Raw genomic sequence first — 18,475 nt, 5'->3', positions numbered from 1 at the left:
ACACAAAGTTTTCTGAAAATATTGTCATGCAATCTGTGTCTGAGCTGCATATTGATCATGATTGTATGCACATACTATTTGAATAAACATTCCATGTTTCAAGTCACACTGATCCTAGAACTGCTTACACTCAATTTGAAATGTGTTCATTTGGGATTTAGCTGTTGACACTTTGAGCTGCTTAAAAGGTGTCTCTAAAGGGAGATGTTGCAGTGAGTTCATGAAAGCAGATCTCGTGTAAGCGTAACAGGGTCGATTCTAACTTGACATTGTCTAAAGAAAGCCTGTTACTGAAATACTGTTTGTTTGTTGACTTGTAAAACTTGAATTAGTTTGGTCTTTATTCTAATGCTTGCATATCATTTGCTGTTTATTTTAACTTGTTCCATCTGATAATTGCTGGTATAGGCTGTTATTGTGATTTAAAAGGATTATGTTGTACACTAATATAACAAGTATAAATCATTTCTTTATCACTGGATTTCCTGGACTTTCTCTGGAGCACTATGGGATTGTGTCGTGCCTGCTTCTTGTGCTCTTCTTGGCGATAGTGTTTGGAAATATGTTTCTTTTAGTGTTTGTTAAATGTGAAAGCTCTCTTCACAGACCCACATATCTTATCTTTTGCCACTTGGCATTAACTGACTTAACATTTGGAACTGTTACTTTGCCAAAGATTATCTCTAAATATTGGTTTGATGACAGCATTATTTCATTTTATGGCTGCTTTGCACAGATGTACTTTATTCATCTTATAGGTGCAGCTCATTCTTTTATCCTGATGGTGATGGCTCTCGATCGCTCTATCGCAATTTATGCTCCTCTGCGTTACACTGTCCTTTTCACAAACACATCTGCGTCTGTGCTTTGTGTTATATCCTGGTTACTGCCAACATCATGGATGGTGGGAGTAGTATTAGATGCTCTTTCACTCCCTTACTGTAACTCAAACATCATTGTACAGTGCTATTGTGATCATATAGCAATAACATCACTGGGATGTGAGAACGTACGAGACGTTCACATAGTTGCATTTGGTCTTGCCATGTTCAGTCTGTTGGTGCCTCTTGGTTTTATCATCATATCATATTTTATCATCATTGTTGCTGTGATGAGAATCTCGAGCGCTCAGAGCCGCATCAAGACTTTGTCGACCTGCACGCCGCAGCTTCTCATCACGTTCCTGTATTATATGCCAAGGTGCTTCGTATACCTGGCTAATAATGTGGGATTCACTTTCAGTGTTCCTGTTCGCATTGTTGTTGTAATGCTTTACAGTTTGTTACCTGCCGCTGTCAACCCCATAATATACTGTTTCAAAACAAAGGCTATCAAAGACAGCTTGAAAAGGAAATTCTTAGTTAGGAAGGTTAACATCAGAACAAAAACATGATTAGCAAAATGTTTGAAAGAGTAACGATTTATTTAATACGGTTCCGAGGAGCAATGTGCGATGAAGCCAAGTGATATGTTACAATGTGCTTTGTTTGCTGTTTCAAAGGTTTCACAGTCCAGTGATTTTAGAGTCAGTTTTGCTTTTACCTACCTATATAAAATAATTCAAATCCTCTAATAACCACAAGAGGCCCACAAGCAGCATCTCCTGATTGACTTGGCTTTTCAGCTCTGCATCTCCTTTCCAAGTAAGGAAAACAGAAACAGAAATCCCTGGTACTGGAAGGTCTCCCTTTTACTAGGTTCTTTCCAAGTCATTGTGTTAAATATTTATAACTGAACCTTGAAGCTTTTCTTTAAAAGTGTATGAATAAAATGAAGTTTCTGATTATAGTTCTTTTTTTTTTTCATCTCTCATTACTACTTAAATTCAACACAACCACTGGCTTAACTTTGTTGTTTTTGGAGCAGCATTATTACACTGGCATGGTTCCACTGTGGGATTGTGATTAGTGGGACTTTCTACCTGCTGAATCCAGATTTTAAACACAGGTATGATAGTATAATGTTAAGAATTAAGTGGGTACGAGTGTTGGGGTAAGGAATGATACATTTTTCACTAACTTTAGATAAATGTAAACGGCTGTATCCCCTCATGCTTGGCAGTGGCAATAACTCATTGAAACATAGGAGCTGCACTAAACCCTTGGTACCTGTGCCTAGTTTGTCATCCCTGATGTTTACTAGAGGCTTCAAACCCCAGAAGACACAGACTCCCTATGCAGGTAGCTTGGTCAAGTCGTACACATAATTAAATTGGCAATAACAAAAAGTTGTCTTTCCTTTTGAGGATTCAAAGTTAAAATCCTGTTGAACCACCAGCCTCTATGAGCCTAACAAATTGACTCTGTTATTTGTACATATAAAGTTTGGAGTTTATTTTTAAGACATGCATTGATTAAATGTTTTTCCACATCGCAACAGAAATCGACGAATCAAATATTGTGACAGAAAAAAAGAGGAATAGAAAATCTACAAATAAAATTTGACGTTTAATTTCAAGGCATGCATTGATTTCTTTTTTTCCAACATCACAAAATAAATCGATGGAATTATGTGAGAGAAAAAAGAGATGGATAGAAACCAGGTGTCTGTGGCTATTATAGTGAGTCAGTTCAATCGTTTAACTCAGACACACTGACATGATTGGATTGCCTTTAACTGCCTAATAAAAAGTTAAGTAAGATAAGAATAAGATAAGTTCAGTTTATTAATATTAGAAAAGATGTATTTTTTAAACGTGTTGCCTTTAGGCAGACATTAAAGAGACTTTAAGTGCAAGAGTGACTGTGAGGGAGCTCACACTGCTCACTCACTGAGTGTGGGGAGGAAATCATCTCAGTGCAGTGTCAGGTGTGTGTGTGACTGATTGGCCCTGACAGGAAGCGTGCATTCAGATTGTCCCACTGTCCACTTTACCTTAACCCCTTCTGACAATCTGATCGCATTTCCACTAGGCGACGTAAATAAATAATAAAGTACATCTTATCTAAATGTATCTAATCTAATGTAAATATATATAATCTAATATAAATGTATCTAATTTCATGTAGTCTAATCAAGTCTAAATATAATATAAAATAAATGTATCTTATCTAACATATTATATTTAAATAAACTTAAAGCCAAGCACAAAATATTTTAGTCCTTTGACATTTCATTTATTTTTATTTTAATAACAATAACTACAACTCAAGTTTTAATGATCCACTACTGAACATTGAAAGCACAAGTTAACTACAGTTGTCTTAATGAACTCATCCTATCTGGGAAAACACCTGTGCCCATCAGTTCATGGGCAGGATTGTCCACAAGCTGAATATTTGCAGAGAGCGGTATATTAACACTTAAAATGATACAGCACTGCTCTCGCCAGCACTCTGTCATGGACTCGTCCTGCAGTGTAAGTTAAGGCAGTGCTTGTGTTTAAAGGGATGGTTATGACTCCTCTAGTTTGTTTAGTAAATCTAAATATGAGCAGAGTTATACAAACATGAAAGGTCACACAAAGTCCTTTATGTTTTCATCTAAAATAATTTACAATATTAAGAACATACTGTACGTCAAAGGAACATTTTATAATTAAAAAGTAAGCTAATGAATGTATTTAGACCTCTCAGAGAGATTTTAACAGAATGAATCATGTAGGCAAGAAATAAAGACCTGATAAATTGTATATTTTATTTGTTTACATGATATTGCAAAAAGTCATTTTTTCTCCCTCTGTGTTTTAAGGCACTGTGAATAAAATGTAACATTCCTGATCTAGCTCTCTCTTCTCTGTCAGACAGACTAACATTTCAAACATACACTAAAGAAACCTTGAAATGTATGCGTGAACAGGCTACTGTTATATTTCATTAAACATGACTTTTCACAAGTATTTCTATTTTTTTTTACCTTTTATTTATTTAATGACATGTTGTGTTTGTAATCTTTTCGTCTTTTGTTGTGGATTTCTGTTCTTACTGTAGTAGTAGTAGTAGTAGTATTGATGAAGCACTTAGGGCTGCATGTTTGTGTGGAAGTTGCTATGGAAATATGCAGGTGAGTTGAACTCAGATGAGGTAAGAGAAAAAAAAGTTTTACAAAGTATGGAACTATACTTGTTTTTCTCATGCTGTTTACATTCAGAAATGACGCCACCCCTATCATTAGGACAGACTCTGCTTTACAATATAAAGGGACACACTCATCCAGACTTTAAGGGCAGACCTGACACTGGGATAGCTTGTGTTAGATCCTCTGAGGTACTTAAACTTTGTGTCCTGTTTTTGACATTATAATTATTGACACTGAAATGTAATTTATTTGTTACTGTTTTCTAAATTGCCAAATTGTGTGATTTATTCCATTTTTGTTCAAAAGCTGGTTTCTGTGTACCTGTGAGTATGAAAAACACCAATATTTCAACTATAGATCATTTTATCATCATTGGATTCCCTGGACTTCAGCCTGAGTATTATGGACCAGTGTCTGTTCTTCTTCTTTTCATTTTGTTATCTATTGTGGTTGGAAATGGTTTTATTTCAGCTGTTATTGTGTACGAGAGGACTCTTCACAAACCAACATACTTAATCTTTTTTAACCTTGCCATGACAGACATCCTTTTTGGTTTTGTTACTCTTCCAAAAGTTATTGCAAGATATTGGTGGAATGATGTAATATCTTCATTTAGAACCTGCTTTACACAAATGTATTTTGTCCATTCTTTAGGAGCTATTCACTCTTTAATTTTACTGATGTTAGCTTTGGATCGCTTTGTTGCCATATGGTTTCCTTTGCAATATTCCTCTCTGCTTACAAACAAAGCTGTTTCTATTGCTTGTAGCCTGTGCTGGATTCTAACATTCATTCGCATGTTGGGGATTATATTGCATGCTTCAACTTTGCCTTACTGCAACCTAAACATCATCTTACAGTGCTACTGTGATCATGTATCAGTGACTCAGCTGGGATGCGGTGATCAAGTTACATATGTAAAGTATGTTGCACTTGCAAATGCCATGGTCACTCTCCTGGTTCCTTTAACGTTCATAATATTTTCGTACTTTTCTGTGATCATAGCTGTGCTGAAAATGTCTCACACCGAGAGGCGGCACAAAGTGCTGTCCACCTGTGCCCCTCAGATCTTTATCACCTGTTTGTATTATGTACCCAGATGTTTTGTTTATATCGCTCATAATTTGGGCTTCAGCTTCGGTGTTTACACCCGTACTGTTATAACTATGACGTATAGCCTCATACCTGCTGTAGTGAATCCCATAGTATACTGTTTCAAGACTAAGGACATTAAAGAAGCCTTGATTCACAGATTCAAAAGCAGAAAAGTTAGCATTGCAACAAAATAATAGGGAAAAAAAAGTTGCCATGTAAGACAATTTAAAAACAATGTTTGCCTTTATTCCAAAACAAGTAATTTCCCTGAGTTTCATATTTTTTAATTTGAATTCAATCATATCTGCTTGTGGCTATTTGAGTTTAACTTTGATCTACGGATTCTGAGACTGTTATGAACCGCACAAATATTTGCAAGCTGTAAAAAACAATGCAAATGTTGAAAGCTGACATTCCCCTTGATCTTACTGACTGATAAAGTTCACCATTTAACTTGAGCATTTTCTCGGAAGATCTAAAATTTTGATAAAAACAACAACGATAGTCAGTTAAGTCTTTGAAGAAAACCAGCAAGAGTAAACATGAAACCCAGAAAATGTGATTAACATTTTAATAAGTTTGGACAGATCAAAATCATCTCAATGGGCAAGTAACAGACTGCAAACATGTTTTCCAACCATAGCTACAAGTTTAAAAAGATGATTAATGTCAGATAATTTCCTCTATGTCACTTTGTATATCATAGCTATGACTGTGCTCAGTGGGTAGACGTGCAATATCCTCAAATACAGGAGCATAGCTGTGAAAAGGTAAGTGTAAATTTAAAATATTGCCCCATTGCTCAAACTTAGTGTAGGGAATGCTCTCAGTGTTAGGCTGAGAGGGGCCTTGTTTCCTGAAGCTGTGCGTTGTCAGAGATGACTGATCATGTGTGAATTTCCTGTCGCTGAAGACAGAAAACAGTCCACAGTCAAACTCTGCACCGGTGAATGTGCTGTCCGTGTCACTTTCAGATGAAACCTCCATCATCATGCTGGATCTCGGAGATGCTTGATGTACAATTCTCTGCGCCAGTGGATTGTTCAGATTACTGATTTCTTCCAATGTGAGGCATTGTGCAGGCTCCAGGAACTCTGGCTGTATAAAACTCTTGTTACAATGTGATGTATGCTGGGAATTCTCTGTATCAATCTTAACCAACATCTGCCTGTTTAGGGAAGACACATTTTGATGCTTTGTAGCCTTTTTTGCCCAAACCTCATGGGAGTGTTCATTGTTAAATCCTGCTAACAGCATCCTCAAATCTCCCCCATGTTTAGGTTCATTTGTCAAACCTTCTTTACGGTCTAAATGCTCATGAAAGTTGAGTTTAAGTGAAGCAGTTTTTGAAGGACTTGCACTAGAGATGCTACCAATCTCATAATACTCTGGCTCACTATGTGGCAGCGACTGAACACTTGACGAACTGGCTTCACAGTAAAACTCTGCAGCACCTAGTTTTTGCTGATCTGCACTCATCGGGTCATGGCTATTCTCTTGTCCTGTGTGTGCACTTCTGTTGTCATTGAAGCAAAAGGCTGCGTTGTCTGCTCCTTGCTCTCTTTTCTGCTGCGTACTAGCACGAGTACATTTTGCATTTTGCCGCCTCGCTTTATACTGAACAGTAAACATTCCTATAATCACAAGGATGGAGATAAGAGGAAGAATCACAGCTATGAGCCACAGGGGCGCGCTGCCCTGAGCCTCTGAGCATCCACGAAGACTCTCTGCTGTAGAGATGCAGACATCACAGGTGGGGTTAGAAACATTATGAAAACAGACGCAGGACCTGTTCTGCACATCTGGTCTGCACCTCCGCCTGTTTTTGCAGTGCGCCGTCAGACAACTGCTCCTGGCTGTGTCCTCGTCAGAGCAGGGCGACGGGTGGCAGACACCCGATGAGCTGCAGTTAGACTGGAGAAGAGACGGGCTCGGCCAGACATCCACCATCATACTGTGTCCACTGACAGGCAGGGAGTGACCATTCATGTTGAAATACTGCACACAGCCAATCAACCCTGTCATAGAAAAATGAAGATAACTTAAATTGATGTCTTGAAGTGTTCATAAAAAATCTCCTTTATGTTTGATTGAAATGTAAAGCTTATATTTTGTTATATCTACTTCAGAGGCGAGGGAAATGTAGGTGTTGGCTTCATATATAAGTAAAATTGCTACAAATTAGACACAAGAAAACCCTTGGCCTCTCTAATACCTTTTTTTAAATTTTTAAATTTTACAATATTTTCATCTAAAAACATAGGCACACAAGGCAACCCTTAAATGATTTTACTCAGATGCTCTTTTCATTCAAATATATGATACATCTGCATAAATAAATGTTTTGCATTCTACGTTTGATTAACCTTGACTCAAAAAAAACAAGACGAGTGCTGCCAGAGATTTTGGGCCCTATGAATAAAAATAATGTAATATTGTCAAAATAATGCTGAAATATCTTTAGGGCCCCAATCAGTCCATCGCCCGTAGATTTGTTCTAACTTTCACTCAAATACGGCGCCCCTGAGAACAAGTACAGTTTTTTTTATAATGCCAAATAATGATTTGTAAGTCATCAAAAGTTGCTGTGTATTTACCTGACAGTTTGAGAGTCGAGTCACCTGTCAGGGTTGCACCAAGTACAATCTTCTCCACAGTAACAGGAGTGAGCTCCATTCTTTGATCAGTGATGTTTAAAACTTGAATACCATCCAAGAGCAGGAAGATCTTTTGTCCATTTCTGAACAAAGAGAGGACACGCCAAACCCCGTCAGCCACAGGAGAGTCCACCATGAACTCTGACAGGTGTCCAGACGATGTGTCTTTAGAAATGTACACAGGCTTTCTGTCTTTTATCTAAAATTGTCAGAAAAAGGAAACAGTTTATTACTCCAAACATTAATTAATATGTTTTTCAAACAAGCTTTTTGATTACTACCTTTAGCAGAACGAATCCTGTCTGATGAACAATAAATATTAACACTCCATCATCTTGAGTCTTGAACTTGATGTTAAACACATTTTGGTTCCTGGTGTCTTCTTTATCATCAGTATCTTGGAGTTTTTTCAGCAGGTAGTCTCTTTTGAATCTCTCCTTGATCACATACTGAATGTAGTCAATCCCACTAAATCGCAAAACAAGCTCCTCTGACATTTCTTATTAAGAAAGAAATAAAATTAGAAAGGAGTGGTAATGACAAAAATAAATAAAAATCTGTCCTGTGTAAAGCACCTTTACCTGTGGCACAGTTGCTTCCAGTAAAAGGGCTTTTGCACTCACAAAGAAAGTCAGACCAAAGGTCATGGCAGGTGCCACCGTTCTTACAAGGGTTGCTATGACACGGTGATGGTGATGCCCGAGGACACCTTTAGATAAAGAAAAATATATAAAAAATTAAAGACACACAGATACAGTTTTGGAAGAGTTGTTGGTCATGTCATGGCTTCATAATTTGGATACAGTATGAAAATGACAGTAAAAGTTGGAAGGTGGCTTGATTGAAAATAGGGATATCAAGTCAGTTCAGCCTACCCCACAAAGGTGCCCTGATTCTATATTTAAAGTCAAAGTTCTTACAGTTTATGATTTTATTTGAAAGGGAATTGTGATTTTCTTTTTTTAATAATTACCTATCAAGGATATTATATGTTGAAAGGGCCATTGAAGGTCTTAGCAGGATGCCGTTCACATGAATGTTACGAATACACCCAACAAAGTCATGGGTCTTTATCTGGGCAGGATGCAGTAACATAGATTCAGCAGTCCTCAATCCTCCAAATGTCATATTACTGCCAACATCTAGAGTCCTAGTTGTGGGTAGAAACAGACAAACAAAGATTTTAAAAAATGGTTTCGATCAGATATGGTTAATTGTAGTACAATATTTAATATTACATAGCTACCTCTCCAGGCTGCTGCCATCACTCTGTGAAAAACAAAATCCCATGTTCTCAGTGTCAGTGCAGTTGTCCACATTTACAGAACCCATCTGTTGAAGGAAAATAGTAAGATGTATTTTCAGTTATCTCAACTTCCAATTTCTAAAATGATGTTTACTTAATTGGACTTGATTTATTCTGTGTGCTGACATATTTTAAACTCACACTGCCAATCCTCCTGACAGTGACACTGTGAAAATATCCATCTGCCACTTGCTTATTTGTGTGCAGCCTCACAGGTCCTGAGCCGAGGTCATACGAGAGGCGTATGGACCCATCCAGGATCTCCAGTGCGAAGAACTCCCTGCTTGATGATGATCCTCCGGGGTTGTACAGGAGTAGCGAGTCCCTCTGCATCGTTGCAAAGTCTAGAGAGATTAAATTAATCCTACGATCCAATGGGGGAAACGCCATGAAGGACAGTTCCTCAAAGCCATAACTGTGCTCCTCACAGGTGTCTCCACTGACTCCTTAAAAACATCAAATTAAATGCACTGTTAGTGAATGAAAGTAAATTGCTCAGAATTAAGCTAAATATGCACATCTGCTTCCTTGTTGTGGGGTGAGGATGCTGTTTAAATATAAGGTAACAGCTAGTAGATGATTAGCATAACCTGGCACAAAGACTTTGTGGGAAAACAGCTTGATGACTTTGCCAAACATAAACCATCTTAAAGCACTTCCAAAGCTCAATAAAAAGTTACATCGAATTTGTTGATACTGTAAAATTAAACGTGTTAAAATTATTATTTAATAGATCGGAACCATAGGGTGAACGGTAGAAGAGAACTGTGTGTTCATTAGTGCTTTTACACTTGCAAAAAAAACAAGCTGCGCGTGTCAATGCAAACAATCAAATTACGTTAATTTCGACTTATCCCTGAATTGTTCCTGCCAGCCCACAAGTAAGTTTACTTGTGAAGTCAGGATGAGCTGATCGGAGAACACAGCTGGAAATATTCAAGAAAAATTCAACAAGAGCGAGTGAGATGGGATGATGACATTTATTTTATGCAACTGCCAGTATGTTATTTGCTATGTTGCTGAAATTGGTGATGTGTTGAACTACAAAAAACATTAATTTTAGGGTAAAAATGTGTTATAGCATCATGTAACAGAATCTATTGCTTCATCTACTGTTTCTGCCTTTTTTCTTTTTATGTCATTACCTCCTGCTGGTTACCTAATAAAGACTCCATTCCCAGAAATGATAAGAAATAACAAATTAAATAAATGACAAAAACATGTTAAATGTTTGTACCTACTTGTGCAGTCTTTCTAACTCTCTACTAGTTTTAGCTATATTTAAGAGACAGATGTTAGAGTAATTTTGTCATAACTCTCTTGAATTGTTCTTACCAAAAGGACAGTGGCAGGAGAATCCAGTCTGTGTATTGGTACAGTTGCCCTGAACACATGGGGTTGATCTGCAATGGTCGATGAAGTGCTCACACATTTCACCTGGAAAAAAGCAATCCAGAGATTGAAGAGATTCTGAAAATGTTAAAGAAGACATTTTTAAAATCTTAATAAGCCAATATCTACCTTCAAGCCCTGGCACACATTTACACTGATATCCATCCTGAGTGGGACTACAGGTGGCTCCGTTTTGGCACTTCACCCTCAGGCATTCGTCTACATCAGCAGAGCAGACAGAGCCAGAGAAACCACCCTGACAGTGACAGTAGAAACTTCCTGCAGTATTCACACATGTGCCGTTGTTCTCACAGGGATTCACCTCACATTCATCGATGTCATTCTCACATAGTGTCCCAGTGAAGCCTACTGGGCAGGTGCAATTAAATACCTCCTTTTGCGGTGACACAAAGATGACAGCCTCGCTTTCCAGAACAGCAACTTCCTGGCTGATGTAGATGTTTTTGTTGCATTTTGCTCTATTTTGACATGGTCTGTTGAGACATGGATCACTGGTGATGTGAGATATTGTCACATTACTCTGCACCTCCAGTAACCTCTTATGTCCTGTGGAGATACCACTGGCTACTTCTTTACTAAGATATCGACCGTTGTAGTTTTTAACCGCAGCCAATAAAAGGATTTCGCCACCAATTTGTTTTATTCCAAACACATGAGTCTTAGAGGCCTGCAGGTTGAAAAGACTGTCCAGAGCTTTCACAAATCGCAAATAGTTATTGGACACAAACTCTTCCAGTGATGATGTTGACACATAGAATAATATACAGCTGTCTATAGAGGCATTCGTAAATCCTTTGTAGTTTACGTAGATACTGTTGTTGACTGGGAAGTGAAGCTGGTCGGTAGCTTCAACTGTGATGTTAAAAGTAGCCTCTCCTTGAAAAGAAGATGACCACAACTCACATGTACCATTAGTTATCGTAAACATATTATGTGATCCACTTTTGATGGCACAGTTGAATGTATCAGACTCATCCTGATCCTCAGGATGGACATTACCAATCATGCCTCCTTGGAATGAACTGCCAAAATATTTGACCTCAATGAAGATATTTCTTGGCATTGAAGGATTATCGTTTTCATCAAGGATCTTGATGTGGAACATTTCTGTTGATGACTGCTGAGGGATCCCTGAATCCATAACTGCCACTAAGACTTGATACAATGAGATTTGTTCCCGATCAAAAGTCCGTGTCGTGACTAGAACTCCATCAGAAGTGAGTGAAAAAGCACTATCAGTTGAAGGATTAACCAACAAGTAAGTGAACGGTCCTTGGTTTGGCACCAAGTCAGAGTCAGATGCATTTAATCTGGCAACAACAGTGCCTTGAGGCTGATTTTCTTTCACATGAGCCTCATTGAATGTGAGTTTGGGAGCATTGTCATTTACGTCATTAATATTTATAATGACATTAGTAGTCCCGGTGGCTGGAGGAGAGCCGTTATCAGTGGCTGTTAGAGTCAGATTATAATATGACCAGAGCTCTCTGTCAAGTAGAGAGATGATTGAAACGACACCACTTGATGGATTAACGGCAAACGAGGAGTTTGTGTTCCCATTTTCAATATTAAAGAAGAAACGATTCCAGTCCAAAATGGAATCCTCATCCAGAGCGCTCACAGTTATCACAGAAGTCCCAATGGGACTGTCTTCTGACATATTCGCCACATAAAGAACAGAAGTGAACACAGGCGCTTCGTTGGTGTCAATCACAGTGACTCGGACCAAAGTCTCGTCTACATTTGTGCCAGTGATAACACCAGGGTTCTTCGCCAGAACTTTAAAATCTATATGACTGTTGCCCTGACTCCTCAAACTGCGAGTAGTGAATATTTCTCCAGAGATTTTGTTGATTTCAAAGCCCATATATTTATTTTGACCGAACATCAGGTAGAACACTTGCCCTTCTGGGCCTTGGTCATCATCAGTAGCTGTTATTTTCCCAATCACAGTCCCGGCAGGCACATTTTTAAAAACAGAAAAGGTAAATTCTTTCTTACTGAAAATAGGTTTGAACTCATTGACATCTGAGATTTGAATGACAAAATATGACAAACTAAATAAAGTAGGGCCACCAATGTTTGTAGCCTTGATTGTTAAATCAAAGTTCTGCTCTTGCTCATAATCAAATACAACCAAAGTGGTTATTGTACCATTTCTTGAATCAATTGTGAACTTATCCACATGGCCAGCAATTAAAGAGTAAACTATTTGCGCATTTACACCTGAATCAGCATCAGCAGCCTTTATATCAAAGATATTGGAGCCAATATCTGAGTTTTCAGGCAGTGAAATGATGTACTCTGAGGATGAAAATACTGGGGGATTGTCATTCACATCCATAACTACCACTGTAACATTTACCATGCCAGTTTTAGAGACCCAGCCACCATCCATGGCTTTTATCTGGAGATAATAAACACCTTCTTTTTCAAAGTCAAGCTCTCTGATCAGGGTTAGCAGCCCAGAGGTTTCTCCTATAGAGAATGGTAAATAAAGATTTTCTTGGGTAATGCCATACATTATGGCACCATTGGAACCATAATCCCTATCTTCTGCTTGAATTTTTCCAATTACTGATCCTACAGACAAGTTCTCAGGGATAGAAAATGTGACATATGGCTCTCTAAAGCTTGGAGAAAACTTATTTATATCTGTAACTTGTAAAGATATTTCAATCTGTGATGATAAAGAGGGAAAGCCCTGATCTTTTGCCATAACTACTAAAGTAAAAAATGAATTCACACTTGCAGCTATACTTTGTTTTAACATCAGTTTTCCATTGTCAGCATGGATCAAGAAGAAATCAGATGCATTACCTCCATTCAAGACATATTCAATGCCACCGCTGTTGTTATGGCCATCCTGATCTATTGCTGTAAACTGGACAACCTCAGTACCAACAACCAAGTCATATGGGACAGCAATCAGATGCTTTAAAGTTAGAAACATTGGTGGGTGGTAGTTATATGGTTCTAGTCTCACTGTGACAGTAGCATTACTGTACAAAGGAGAACTCCCACCATCAAATACAAAGACTATAAATTGGTATATTTCTAAATCAGAGTTGTTTAACATCAGTGGCTGCTTTGTATAGATTTCACCAGAAGAAGCGTTCACCCAAAACTTCTCACTTGGAGGCTCAATGACATACAAAAGCTCACTGTTTTGCCCCAGGTCTGCATCTTGAGCAAGGACCTGCATGACAAACACTTCCTTATCCTTTGTTTCAGGAAGAACATGAGTGTAAAATTGATCAGTTAATTCTGGTCTGTTATCATTGACATCTGTAATGACTACAGTGACGTCAGTGCTAATGCTCCATGCTGAATCATTTGCATTTACTCTCAAGATATAGTGATCCTGAGTTTCCCTGTCAAGAGGTCTTTTCACAGTGATGTAGCCATGGGTTAAGTCAATATTAAATGGAACATCATCACTTTGGCCAATTATGGAGTAGCTAATTAAGGCATTGGCACCATTGTCTTCATCAGTGGAGGTTACTTGAATAATTGTGTGTCCGACAGGGGCATCTTCTGATACCACTGTAAGAAATATGTGTGAAAAACGAGGTGCATTGTCATTTCTATCTAAAACAACCACAATAACAGTTGCTTTGTCTTTATGAAGAGGGTTATTTATCTCTGCAGCTTCAACTGTTAAATTGAAATCAGCAATTATTTCTCTGTCCAAACTTGTAGCAGTGCTGAGTAAACCAGTTTCAGGGTCAATTGTGAAAAAATGATCTGTGTTACCTTCTGTAATGTTGTACTGCACTGTGCCATAAATGCCTGAATCAGCATCCAGAGCAAGAACATCACAAACCTCGGTTGGCGGGGAGTTCTCAAACACCTCACATCTGTACTCAGCCTGGGTGAACTGAGGGAAGTTATCATTGACATCACTGATGTTTATGTGAATTTCCTCAAATGATGAAAAAGGTGCCGAGCCAGAATCTCTTGCTTCTATCAATAAAGTAAACTCCTTCTGGCTCTCATAATCCAATGGGTTCTCTACTGTCAACGCTCCACTTAAATGTTCCACATGAAACACGTCTTCAAAGTTTCCCGAAGCAAGATAGAAAGAGACTGGGTTAGCTCTGGTGCTTGCTGCAGACACTACTGCCACTAGTGTTCCCACTGGCTCATCCTCTGAGAGAGTATAACTCAGAATATCCACTTTCATTTCTGGAAACTCTGAGATGTTCTGAAATCTGATGCTGATAGTGGTGATATCAAATTTTGGATTTTCTCCAGCATCTTCCACATGCACATTGACAATGATATCTTCTGTTCTCTGGAGTGAATTGGAAGTAAACACAGTCCCACTATATGGATAGATGGAAAACAGATCTGAACTTTGTCCATATAATGAATAATGCAGCTCTGCGTTCATATCAGTATCTCCATCTGTTGCTTTTACGGCACAAACAACTGAACCTGTTGGACAAAACGTTGACGGTTTTAGCAAAATTAAACTCTCAATCCTACCCTATTATCCAGTATCTAATGAAACTTGTTAGTGGAAGTGAAAATGCTTACCTGGAGCCATCTCAGTTGGCACATAGGCTACATAGGGGCTGTTCATGAACTGGGGCCAGTGGTCATTAACATCTCCAATGAGCACAGTAACTAGCACCGAGCTTGACAGAGGTTCAGTAGGATGCTTATCACTGCCAACAACCACCAATCTGTAAATGGAAACTGTCTCTCTGTCCAGGACATTGGTTGTAAACAGCTCTCCAGATGTTTCATCAATGGCAAATGGCACATCAAGATTCTCCAGGGAATACCTAAAAAAATGTAAAAAAAAGATGTAATAGACAGTGGACCCAAAAATAAAAGGATGAATCAACACAAGTAAAAAGAGTTGAAATAATTTAGAAACACATTAGGGAGAAATGAAAAAACATTTCACCTTATGTCTCCATTGATATCCTCATCAATGTCCGATGCTGTAATCATAGCAAACACAGTACCTGTAGGACTGTCCTCAGAGACTATGGTGTTGTAGATCTCTTCAGTAAACTCTGGTCGATTATCATTTATATCATCCACTATGATATGTATGGTTAGTGTTCCTGTTAGAGGTGGCGATCCTTCAATTGATAAAGTTAATAATCAGTTATCAAACTGTTTGAATTATCCCTGACAATTTGACATTTTTTGGCTTTAACCGGAAGCACCTGAATCTACAGCCATGATGGTAACTTGGTACAATGGCTCCATCTCTCTGTCCAGACTTTGTAGAATTTTAAATGCGCCACTGGGAGTGATGGAGAACAAACCATCACTATTCCCTGTCGGTATGAAGTATGTTAACTGGCTGTTTACACCCAAATCCTCATCTGCAGCTGAGACCTGGTTAAGAAAGACATGAAAAAGTTTAGAGGTCAACATCAACTATAAAGAAAAAACACCTTGAATGCATACTTTAGCTAAACAGAGCCAGTAGTACCTGGTGAATTAGTTGTGAAGGGTCCTCTTCATTTTCCAGAACATTTATGGTCAATGTTTCTGGAGTAAAGCGGGGCACAAAGTCGTTGACATCCAACACTGTGACACTGATAGCAGCAGTAGCAGATCTGGGTTTACTCCCCAGATCTACAACTGTTATAATTAAGTTGTAGTTCGATTGAATCTCTCTGTCTAGTTTATCCATGACCATGACAACACCTCGAACTGAGTCCACCACAAAAGGACTTGTCTGGGTTAGTCTATATCGCACTTGCCTATTTTTCCCAATATCCCGATCAAGAGCAACAACTTGAAACAGGCTTGTTCCTCTGCGGATATCCTCTCTGACTGTAACACTGTAGGTGCTCTGTAAGAACTCAGGGTCATTGTCATTTACATCCTCAATGTGCACTGTAAGATTCATAGTGGTTTCCATCCCCGGTGAGCCTTTGTCTGTGGCTATAACAGTGATAGTCAGAGTATCTACCTGTTCTCTGTCTAATTCTCCCTCCAGGTAGATTTTACCACTTCTATTATCAATTCTAAACAAGCCTCCTGAAGTGTTGTTTAAATAATACAACACTTCCCCATTGGATTCAATGTCTTTATCCTCAGCATGTACAGTTATCACAAGAGAATGAAGAGCAGTATCCTCTGGTATATTGAACATTTTGGCTGACACAAACAGTGGAGCATTGTCGTTGATATCATCGACCAACACAACAACACGGGCTGAGCTGGTGAGCTGTGAAGACACTGGCTGGACACAGTCATTGGCTGTAACAGTCAGGTTGTAGGAGGACTGTCTCTCCCTGTCTAACTCTGTTCTCAGGCATAAACTCCCAGCAGAGTTTATGAAGAACACATCCTCTTCATCTCCATCAACCACTCTCAGTTTTAGCTCCCCATTTTCACCTGACAGGGGGAACATGAATACACTGTGATCACAAATGATACATCTCAATAATTTTTCAATATAAATCAAGAGGGAAAAAAAGAGATGTACTTTGCATGAGTCACACTGATACCAAGACCTGTTTGCTGCTATAATTGTGTATGCTAATCGTATTAGTTGAATGACATAGTTACCTAATGACAGTTCAAATATAGATAAATAAGATTTATTTTGAATTTGACTTTCTGATGTTAGCCTGTGTAGCCAACAAATGTGTTAATATTAACTATGCTATTCTACACTTATTACTTGGCAGGCTTCATTCTCAAAGTCAATCATCCTTTTCCTTACACAGCACAGGCAAAATGTGCAGGTCAATACAATTAATGGGGTGCTGTTATTCCTTGGAATCATTTATATTTCTACAATAAACTCAAAGATTGTTGATCATTTGTATGCCAATTGCAGAGACGTGTACAGTATATCTATGGGGGAAAAAATCCTATCAATACATGGTTACAGAAACTCATTAGCTTTCTGTGAACTGTGCACCGCAATGAGAATTGTCAATTTGACCACCCTTAATTGCTTGGACCCATAAATCCCCATGTGCTTTAGAAAAAAGAAGATATGTGGTGGTGCAAACAAGTCCTGTATTTGCAGCATATGAGCCAAAACAATAAAGAATGATTCAACTTCAATCCAAATCATGTAAACCTTAAAGCTTTCCTTTATAATTTATGTTTAAAGAACATGATTTTTGCATGAGTGCAAAGAGATTTTAGTACATGAAAAATGTTGGAGGAATGTCAGATTTCAGCTGTTACTTACTGATGCACTTACCATCATCTTTATCTGACACCTCTAAGGACAGAAAGCAAGCGCCGACTCTGGCGTCCTCCAGCAAAGACGCAGAAAAAGTCTCCTGACTGAAAAGAGGGGGGTTGTCGTTCACATCCAACACACTGAAGTACACCCTGACACTGGGAACCTGAGAGTCCCCCTGCTGCACAGCCACGGTGAGTATGTAAAAACTCTTTGCCTCATAGTCCAGACTGCGGGACAAAAGGAACTCCCCTGAGAGGGGACTGAGGAGGAAAAGGTTCTCTCCGTCATCCTCCTGCACTGAGTATGTGATATGCGTGAGACCCTGAAACACTGTTTCCACCTTTCCCACCACTGTTCCTGTCAACACAAAACAAGAAACCCTTCATATAACAATTATTAAACTTTATTTCAAGCTCTATCATGTTTCACTTCAGTACTTAATAAATGAACCGTCAGAAAACATTATGCATTTGTGATTTATTTTCAAGTGCAGAAATAGGCCTTGCTGCACAGATGACTGACCTGGTGCTGTGTCTTCTTTCACTTCAAATGAATAAACAGTTTTGGAGAAAGCCATCTGTGTTTGCCATCTGTTTTGAGATTGTAAGCTGCTGGTGCCTTGCTTTGGCACGGCACCAATGGATGTCAAATACCATGAGGGGGGCATATGCTGCCCAGAGACAATATCTGCTAACTGTCTCCCACTGCTTACATTCACTGTATAACCTGATGAAGGCTCATGACAGGAGGTAGGATTAAACATCTGAGGAACAAGAGAATTAAAAGTAATGATGGACTGTTTCTCAT

The 18,475-nt window shown here is 38.6% G+C and overlaps 3 protein-coding genes across 3 annotated transcripts; 2 read left to right on the top strand and 1 right to left on the bottom strand.

Moving 5' to 3' along the window:
* The first annotated feature begins 236 nt into the window (after window positions 1-236).
* LOC132979892 (olfactory receptor 52Z1P-like) lies at window positions 237-1,527 on the top strand. The gene has a single exon (XM_061045723.1). It carries the CDS (start codon window positions 434-436, stop codon window positions 1,391-1,393), a length of 960 nt encoding a protein of 319 aa, XP_060901706.1. The 5' UTR covers window positions 237-433; the 3' UTR covers window positions 1,394-1,527.
* A 2,521-nt stretch (window positions 1,528-4,048) lies between these two features.
* LOC132979959 (olfactory receptor 52B2-like) lies at window positions 4,049-5,306 on the top strand. Its single transcript, XM_061045783.1, has one exon. The coding sequence runs from the start codon at window positions 4,347-4,349 to the stop codon at window positions 5,304-5,306; it is 960 nt and encodes a 319-aa protein (XP_060901766.1). The 5' UTR covers window positions 4,049-4,346.
* On the bottom strand, window positions 5,303-18,245 carry LOC132979958 (protocadherin Fat 4). The gene is made up of 18 exons (XM_061045782.1): window positions 18,191-18,245; window positions 17,684-18,025; window positions 15,947-16,860; window positions 15,675-15,849; window positions 15,407-15,587; window positions 15,031-15,281; window positions 14,245-14,928; window positions 13,835-14,034; window positions 13,610-13,711; window positions 10,597-13,423; window positions 10,411-10,512; window positions 9,217-9,521; window positions 9,016-9,101; window positions 8,743-8,919; window positions 8,351-8,478; window positions 8,051-8,268; window positions 7,710-7,968; window positions 5,303-7,130 (listed from the first exon to the last, which is right to left on the bottom strand). The coding sequence occupies exons 1-18, from the start codon at window positions 18,243-18,245 to the stop codon at window positions 5,782-5,784; spliced, it is 8,355 nt and encodes a 2,784-aa protein (XP_060901765.1). The 3' UTR covers window positions 5,303-5,781.
* Window positions 18,246-18,475: the final 230 nt, after the last annotated feature.

The sequence above is a fragment of the Labrus mixtus genome, chromosome 9 (genome assembly GCF_963584025.1).
Source record: "Labrus mixtus chromosome 9, fLabMix1.1, whole genome shotgun sequence".
Classification (NCBI taxonomy): domain Eukaryota; kingdom Metazoa; phylum Chordata; class Actinopteri; order Labriformes; family Labridae; genus Labrus; species Labrus mixtus.
The sequence above is the reverse complement of the archived record's forward strand: the minus strand, read 5'-3'. Positions and strand labels throughout refer to the sequence as shown.